Genomic DNA, 8,981 nt, shown 5'->3' on the forward strand with positions numbered 1-8,981 from the left:
TAGCCATGCCCATGAATTCAGTAACGAACGGTAATTCTTGGTTGGTGCCCAAAGAAACTAAAATGAAAATTTGTTGTCATTATTCCTGTTTCTCTGGCTGTTATTTTCACCGTCCAATACATGTGTTTCCAGGACACTATCCTGTTCCAAGTTTTCCCCAAGTTTTGTTTTTCCTGAAGAACAAGGAAGTTCCAATGACAGGAGTGTCCTTGGTAGTACTGAGAGGCGAGGCGGGTTAACTTTTTTGGTGAAAAACTAGTTAAAAACGCTCCAGTTCTGTTTGAATTGATTCTTTTTTCAGAAAAGAAAGATGAAACTGGTGTGTGATGTGGAGTCCAGGTGATTATGAGCACATTATTTGAATGGAACTGTAAGATATAGTTGATTTGATCCAATTGGAAGATGGAAGAGTGGGATGAGACTTGAGATTGAGAATGAGATGATTTAGTGTTGGATTAGATATTTATCCCTAACACTTCATCTTTGAAGTTTTAATTCTAACGTGTAGCTTTAGATTTGAGTTCGTGGTTATCTATTACACTTGTGGTTGACACTCGTTAACAAAATATAGAATGACACCTCTATTTTTCTAGGACTTGGATTTGGGTGGTGTCAATTTAGATGAAGTGATATGATTTTGACACACAGATTAATCGACTCTACAAATGGGCCACACAAATAATTTTAAAGAATGTAAGAAAATTAAATACGTACATAAAATTTAACCCATCCTCAATATAGTTTACTAGTTAGGGTTGTATCTCTTTCTTTTAGTTACAATATGCGGGTACGGAAGATTGAATTCACAACTTCTTGATTTAGATATATGTCAATTACCGCTCACTGTTATATCTATTTTATCCAAAACTCCTTAACCTACGTTGTAGTATAAGATATAAAACTTAATATTGTGTCTAACATAATCCATGAAATTTAGAAAATGTTGAATGCGCTAGGAACATATTAGGATCAAAATTAAAATTCAGATATCTATTGAATACATAAGTTGGAAGTTTACTGATTCTAACTAGTAATTTAATTTATATTTAATATATTTAGAAAGTGAAAATCCTTTTAAGTTTGACTAATAATTTTTGTTTGACATGTAAGTTTGAATAATAATTGGTTATTTAAAAAGTGAATTATTTATTTTTATTTAAGTAACCCGGATTTTGCTGCACCGTCCCAGTGGTTTCGAGTCTGCGGCATTGGGATGGTGTTTGATCGGCCGACTTGAAAAACAAGGAGATCCATGTCTTCCGGACTGCGTACTTTATTTTTCTCTCTGTTTTTCTTGATGAAAGAAAGAGAGAAGAATCGCTCATTTTGATTTGATGATAAACAACCGAACTTTAGCATTCTGAGTTGGGCCCCCATGTTCGAGCGCCCAGCCCATTAGGAAACAGAGAAGAAAAAAAAAAATTGAAAAATATCCGAACCCGTTGGTCTCAGTTCTCAGTTCTCACAACTCCGACTTGTCGACCCGTCAGCACAAGGCATCGACCGATCGTCGCTCGTCGCTGAGTTTGATCAACGCTTTGCCGTGAGCATATGACCTAAATTTGAGCGGGGACAGAGAGTTACTCTGTAGCAGGAAAGATTCCATGACGATTCTGGAGCGTATAGTGAGGACCGCACGAGCGTGGCGAATAATTGCATCGTTCAAACTCAAGGATCATTCAAGCACATCGCGCAGTTTATATCCCAGTAGGTTTCTCTTTTGATTCTTGGCAATCATCGTCTCTAAACTGTTGTTATTCACGCAGAAATGTTTCTTTCCGAACTCAAGTTTTTTGCTTTTATTCCGTGCTACGTTATGCGTGTATATTTACGAATCTTTTTCTTCTTTATGTAACCTTATGCCAAATTATGTGCCTCCAACGGACTGTGCTGTTCTCTTTTGGATGTCTGTGGTTGTATGTTGTTAGTGGGTGGAAACAGTGGCTCGCTTGATTCGCGGTTCTTATGAATTATAATAACGTTCATCAGTCGCTGATATTCTATATCAGCAATAAAACTTTAGTCGTGAAGGAGGTTTATCACATGTGTGTGCAGGAACTTTTCAGCCTCAAACGGGGTACCTTCAACCACGATCAGTGTTTAATGGACGTGAACGTGGCTTTCTATATCCAGCAATCATTGTCAGTACGTTTGGAGTTGGGGCAATGGAAATAGCATATGCAGAAGCTGAAGAGGTACGTCTACTTCCCCTGATGATTAGTCACTTGGATAGTCGAAGACTGTCTCTATTATTTCTCCAAGATATATGGTGGTCTATACTTGCAACTTAAGTTGTCGCTGCATTGTTTGAATTGATTTAGTTATGACTTTAGCTATCCACAGTCTGCTGTCACTCCACCACAACCGAATGACCTTACTACTCATGCTGATATGGAGGAGATTGCTAAGAGAGAGAGACGGAGAATTGAACAGTTAATAAGGAACAAAGGATTGAAGTATGGTGCGTGTCCGCGATTTACTGTTGGAGTTAAAGGCCAAAAGGTATTGTATATATATTTTCTCTCTTTTTGACTCACCAGCTGTTGATTTTCTCTATAATCAAATATTGTAGATTCATGCTGAGTATTTGACCCAATAATTGTCGTTTGAAACAGTAAATGTACCATCTGATCTGAAAACAGAGATTGGTTGAACAGCCACTGTGTTTGAAAGATCCATTTTACTTTATTTCTTATAGGCTTGAGTGTGTTTCCTGTTATAAAATTTATTCATAATCATATACTGAGATAAAATGTTAACTTCTATATTGTAAGATATATGCATGTGGAATTATTTCTGATTCTCTAGAATGAGATGCAGGTCACCATTAAATTCCAAGTTCCTTCCAGTTGTGAAGTTTCGCATCTGGTTGCAAATATTGTATCAAATCTGGGACTAAAAGTTGAAGAGCGTGCTGGTGGTTCAGATATGTTATTGCGTGCTTGGGACAGGTACATGCATCTGAATATTTGAATTTCCATGGATCACGTGGTTTCAATTATTGAAATGTAATTGATAGTGATTGCTGCCTTCATATGTAGTTCTAAGTTCGTTGTTCTTACCTTGCCCACAATTCTTATGAAGTTGTTCATTGTACTGTATCATGTATCAACTTTTGCAGTCCAGTTGCTTGGCAACTAACTCTTACTAACCCAAAAACTCAGAGAGAAGCCGGAGGAAATGAGGGAATCTCAATAGAAATGGATGCTGAGGATGGAGATCTAAGTGTCCTGATATTTCATTCACTTATTACCTCAGATAAAACTGTCAGTGCTAATTTTTAACAGATTATTAATTATGAAATATGGATTCATTTTTATTTTTAATGTTCTATTGAATAACCAGTCATAGGTGCACAACTTTGAATATAAAATTTTCATTCTAGTTATTGCAAATTGCTACAGGAAATTGAATTCATAAAGCAGGGAAGCTTGAGCACCAAAGAGCTTGATTCTTTGGTTTCTGTTTTACAATTAGCTGGTGGAAGGTTGGGAGAAAGTAAATCCTTTGAAAGCAAATCGAGGGAAGGTTCTACGCAGATGCCATCTTCTGAAAAATCTATATCTAGCCTTGAAGCAATGGGTGTAAAAGTATATGGACTTGACGAACCACGTGTTAATTCCTCTAACAATGAGATATCCTGGGATAATATTGCTGGTTATGATCAGCAAAAAGGGTAGGGACTGCTGCCCCATTGCATACTTTGTAGTTCTATCATCAACTATAGGACTTAAATATGGATAGACATTGGCATTGAATTTGTTTCCTGTTCTGCATATGAAGCCTTCAATAAATTTTTACATAAAGTAGCACTTTTGTACATTTTGGTCTTCTATGCATGTCATATATTAAGGTAAAAAAGAAATGAAATCATTTCTTGCTGGACATGAAAAAGGATTATAATTATATGGCTGCTCTTATTTCTCTAAAAATGCCTTGAATGTTTTAAAATTATTTTGTGATGCTTCCTATTCATTTCCTTCTCTTATTTCCTGATTTCTATGGAAGCATGTAGGTTTTATTAAGGATGACATAGTTTGTGGTCTCTACTTTATGTTCATTGTTTGTGTATATGGATCATCTATGTTTGTTACCAAGAATTATGTATTCCTCATTTAATTTGCTCATAATTTTATTGCAGAGAAATAGAAGACACAATATTGATGACTCTGCATAATCCAGAATTATTTGATGATATTGCTCGTGGGACCCGGCACAAGTTTGAATCAAATAGACCTCGGGCTGTTCTCTTTGAAGGGCCTCCAGGTAGGTTACTAAATTGAGAATGTCTGTGAATAATATTTCAGGAAATAGACTCTCTTTACTAGGTTATGCATATTCCTTATCCAGGCCTGTCTTCACGTTCTCAAACTCTCATTGTTGCTTCATTTAGTGGCAACTGCTCCATAGTGAGGAATATAAGAGAATCAAGTATAAAATTTCACGAATCTTGCAATATTTCTTCTGTGGTTTCTTCTGTCTGGGTTAAATTATCTAGAGTTATAAATCGCAGATTGTCCCTGTTACTTATTACTAGAAGACAATTTTCTTTCTGTGTATGATTGTGATAGGAAAATTAGAACTACAGCGAGTGTGAAATGTAGAGATGAAACTACCAAATTTTTGTTTAGTATTATAGACCACATTATATGTTACAAATGTTACATGTAGTTTAAAAAAAGGAAAATATGCAATTTAAAATTTAAAATTTTACCACTGTTTTTTTCCCCTTTAATCAGAAGCAAGAAGGTTTTTCATTAAAGAAAAGATGTGTTCAGAGAGGACAGGGGACCATTTTCCAGATCTTCCTGGGGAGAAAATCCAGAAGTGTTCCACGTTTTGCACAATTTATTTAAACCCTTCTGTCGACATTATCTATAATCTATGCTCTCGTACCACTTCTGTACTTTTCTCTCTGCCCCTACTCTTTCCTTTTCCGAATTCTATTCACCCTGGATTTATTTAAAATCAATGTTGGTCAATCAGCAGCAGGTTTCGCCCCCTACTGATGTCCAAATTAAAAAAAAAATGTTTACCGCCATTAAAATAGGGTGACACTTGCTAAATTTGGTAGGATGCAGCTAACAAAATTCACTTCGTGTCCAGGATGCAAAATTTCTAGTGTTTGGTTTTTGAACAAATTCTACGCCACATTTTAAACATTTTGCTTGACATTGGCACTGAGATTCAGCAGAATTGTGGGATTCGTGTAGTTGTATTTTACTATTTTGCTTATCTAGCTAAGAAAAATTGGATCAGGTGTCAGCGCAGCTTACTTGTGGCATCTTTGATTCAGGTACAGGAAAAACATCTTGTGCTCGTGTAATTGCAAATCAAGCGGTTAGTCATTATATGCTTTTGATACGCATGAGTTGTGATTGATCTCAAGTGAAATCAAAGCAATAAAAAAAGGTTGATAGAGAATACTTGTTAAATATGTAATCTTTGCTGGTGGCTTTGAGGATGAGATTCTTTATACCTACTGACTAAGTGACTATATATTCTTTCAACACACGAAAAAAGTTGTAGTTCCGAAGTATAGTCTTCATGTTGCACTTTGTGTTTCAGCAAATACTTAAATATGTTCTACATTTCATCTGATCCTTTTATTCCTAGGAAATGATGTCATAAGTTGCTTATCTCGTTAATAATGTGATGTATGGATGTAACCTAAAAATATATATTCACATATTGTGTCAGGACGTTCCATTGGTATATGTACCACTTGAGGTTATCATGTCAAAGTACTATGGTGAAAGTGAACGCCTCTTGGGAAAAGTGTTTTCACTGGCTAATGAGCTTAGTGACGGTGCTATCATTTTCCTCGATGAGGTAAGGCTTGGTCATTGCTTGATCATCAGCTTGTTTTGTTTTTGTCTTTTTTAATCCACTTGGTATTTTCTCTTTCTCGTGTGCCATTTTTCTCTCCCTTTTACTGGTTACAGTTGGATCTTTTAGGTCCCATTTGATACCTGTTTCATTATTTATTTTTTGTTTTTAAAAATTATACTTGATTTCTACTATTTTTTTGGTATTATTTTTCGTCTTCCTTAAAAACATATTTGAATTCTTAGTCAAATTAAAAAAAAAATTAAACGTACTCTTTTTTTAATTATCAAATTTTCGCTTAGATTTAAAAAATTAGATATTATCAGCATTATCCAACCGGGTCTTACATTTAACAATTTGCAATGTCCCCCTTTTTTCCAACGGCAGGTTGATTCTTTTGCAATTACTCGTGACAGTGAAATGCATGAAGCTACTCGAAGAGTATTATCAGTGTTATTACGTCAGGTAAATATGAATTTACATGTATCGAGGACTCCAAAAGTCGTGTCTTCAGTAAATGTACATCTGTGCCTTAACTGAACATAAATGTTTGATTAAAAATATTTGCATGCGCAACAAGATGTTAAGTTGGATGGCAGTCAATTGGAACTTCGTGTCATTTACATGAATAAACGAACTGACATGTCAAGCTATTTGAGCAAATTGGTTTAACTTACAGTTTCTGTGCAGATTGATGGATTTGAGCAGGACAGGAAAGTGGTTGTAATTGCTGCCACGAACAGGAAGCAGGACCTTGATCCCGCTTTAATTAGGTCATGCTGATCTTTATATTTTTTTTTTTAATTTACTGGCATGTTTCCGTCTGTGTTAAAAAAAAAAAGAAAGAAAAAGTAAACCGGATGCTTGGTTGCTGAGTTTTCTCAACTGATTTCTTTTTCTGAATCATTGTTTAGTCGGTTTGACTCAATGATCACATTTGGCTTACCTGATGAGCGGAACCGCCAGGAAATAGCATCTCAGTACGCAAAGCAACTAACAAAACCTGAGTTGAACGAGTTTGCAAGAATTACAGAAGGGTAAGTTATTCGTAGGCCCGAAACTATATTTTATTCTGTTGGTCGCCAAGGTATTATTTTCATTTGTCTGCTATTCTGCTAATGGATACAATAGAAGCCTCCTTTACTACAATAGTTACTTTCGTCAACTTCTTTGTTTCTAGAGCTGTTGTAAGATTTAACGATCTCTAAATATACTTACTTTTCGCTTCACTTTGCATGTATTTTCAGAATGTCTGGAAGGGACATCAGAGATATTTGTCAGCAAGCCGAGCGGTCATGGGCATCCAAGGCAAGCAATCTATTCCTTCATTTCATGGACCCCTGATGCGTTTGCGTAGGCTTCCTTTCTGGTGGCTATAACCCCTCTTTCTGAGTTTCCTTTTTTCTTTATTTGGACAGATAATTCGAGGGCAAGTATCTAAAACTGGAGAACATGGAATACTACCACCCCTTCAAGAATATATCGTGTGTGCCATGAGTAGGCGCAAGGCTTTGCAAACTGTTGACGACAACAAAATCAAGGACTCCAACTCCCGCACGAAGAAAACCCAATTAGCTTGAAATAGTTTTTCCCTTTTTGCTAGGCTTATTATACGACAATATAGTAGTCTTAGGATTTAGATAGAAATGGAAATACATTCAATAATTCGATCAATACCATGCTTGTACAGTTGTACTTAAATCATAGCAGCTTCAGAAGGTGATCGTGTTGAGTTGAATCAGACTTAGCAGAAGAGCTCCTTCCCTGGGTCAATCAACAAGATCATGAATCAGTTTCAGACTTTTTTTCGAACTAATTAAAGAAGGAACAAGATTGTTGTTTTACCTCTCCAATGAAGCAGAGGAGGAGGATGATGGCTCTTCCTCCTGAACCCGCTTCCTCTTCCGGCTGCAACTCGGCCTCGCCGCCGTTAGAAACGACGCAATCTGCAGCTGACAGTGGAGCAGCATCCGAGTCATCTCGGCCTCCGATTCCAGCCTCCTTTTTTCCTCCTCAAGGCGAATGGCCTCCCTCGACTTGAAAATCTCCATCTCTGCTTGCTCCATCGTCAGCAGCGACTCTGTTAAGATCTGCAGGCTCTCTGCCAGGCCGGACAACCGTGTCTCCTCCTCGCCGGAGCTTCCCCAACCTTCACTTGTGGAAATATGGCAATCTTCGTCCTCAGGGTCTGGAAGAGCATCGGAATTTCCGATCGGAATCTCGCCGGCCGCATCACGTCCAGTTTTTGGACGATTCCGGTCGTCGCTGCACTTGATCGGTTTGGTTCCACCTGTCTGCTCTTCCATTTTCAGCTTTTTTCCAGAGCCGCAGCTTTTGGCTGGAAAGGAGGGGGAGTTGCCAAAAAGCTAAAACTGAGGTGGCAGCGACCAGTTGTACTTAGGATAAGATTCCAATATTTTCCACTTGTTCCAGTGATCAATTGGAGAAACTGCGTGTTTGGGTTGTGGCACCTAATTTTTATAGTTGTAAACAGTCTGTTTCCAACTTCCATTCCGTCGAAAATTTCTCAATAAACAATCTTCGATTTCTTGCTTTTCCAGTAACATCCAAAAAAAATGAAAATGTTTTGAACTAACAGTTTTGTATACTGTTAAACCATATTTGGATTTTCTAGATCGTTACAATGTTTTGATTATACTCGAGCTGGGTCGTTAAAGGGCCTTGAGATGGTCTGGTTGGAGGCTTGAAGTTGACCTATTCCATAATTTTACCTTCTTTGTTGTTTACTGAAAAGAGGTAATGTTGAAACCAAGAACAGTGAATTTAGTACTTGTGCAATTGAAAACACCTTGACTGTGAGCATCCAACCTGTAGTTAGTTTATAGGCCAAACAAGAAAGAATGAGAACAAGATTGCACCATCTGATTCTGATGTTTTACTCTTCAACTAGTTTCTATGGCAAGTTTAAGGATTTAATAGCGAGGAAGAAAGTTGAGAGTCCATTATTAGAATCCTCCTGTAGAGACATTGGCATCATCCTGGGCCGAGCGTAGGTTGACTGATGCGACACCCCATGACAACGACATTTTATTTATCACCGCATGAGAAGTGCCATTACTGCTTTTCAATTTGATGTGCTTGTCTGGCCCAGAGGGTGCCAAGAAAAAATATGAAACTGCAATTTGTTTCTT

The 8,981-nt window shown here is 37.2% G+C and overlaps 2 protein-coding genes across 3 annotated transcripts; one reads left to right on the plus strand and one right to left on the minus strand.

Moving 5' to 3' along the window:
* The first annotated feature begins 1,388 nt into the window (after nt 1-1,388).
* On the plus strand, nt 1,389-8,389 carry LOC111005560 (P-loop containing nucleoside triphosphate hydrolases superfamily protein). 2 transcript variants are annotated; one of them, XM_022277093.2, is made up of 14 exons: nt 1,389-1,707; nt 2,056-2,195; nt 2,334-2,502; nt 2,821-2,951; nt 3,122-3,266; nt 3,405-3,676; nt 4,142-4,266; nt 5,297-5,340; nt 5,701-5,832; nt 6,217-6,294; nt 6,520-6,602; nt 6,744-6,866; nt 7,077-7,137; nt 7,248-8,389. In XM_022277093.2, exons 2-14 carry the CDS (start codon nt 2,179-2,181, stop codon nt 7,407-7,409), a joined length of 1,542 nt encoding a protein of 513 aa, XP_022132785.1. In that variant the 5' UTR covers nt 1,389-1,707; nt 2,056-2,178; the 3' UTR covers nt 7,410-8,389. The 2 variants fall into 2 exon arrangements, with proteins under 2 accessions (XP_022132785.1, XP_022132784.1); XM_022277092.2 differs by having other exon boundaries at nt 1,392-1,707; nt 2,344-2,502.
* LOC111005561 (uncharacterized protein At4g22160) lies at nt 7,401-8,135 on the minus strand. The gene is made up of 2 exons (XM_022277095.2): nt 7,675-8,135; nt 7,401-7,593 (listed from the first exon to the last, which is right to left on the minus strand). Exons 1-2 carry the CDS (start codon nt 8,133-8,135, stop codon nt 7,542-7,544), a joined length of 513 nt encoding a protein of 170 aa, XP_022132787.1. The 3' UTR covers nt 7,401-7,541.
* Nucleotides 8,390-8,981: the final 592 nt, after the last annotated feature.

This window comes from Momordica charantia (genome assembly GCF_013281855.1).
Source record: "Momordica charantia cultivar OHB3-1 chromosome 1 unlocalized genomic scaffold, Mcharantia_2.0 BLBB01000001.1, whole genome shotgun sequence".
Classification (NCBI taxonomy): Eukaryota; Viridiplantae; Streptophyta; class Magnoliopsida; order Cucurbitales; family Cucurbitaceae; genus Momordica; species Momordica charantia.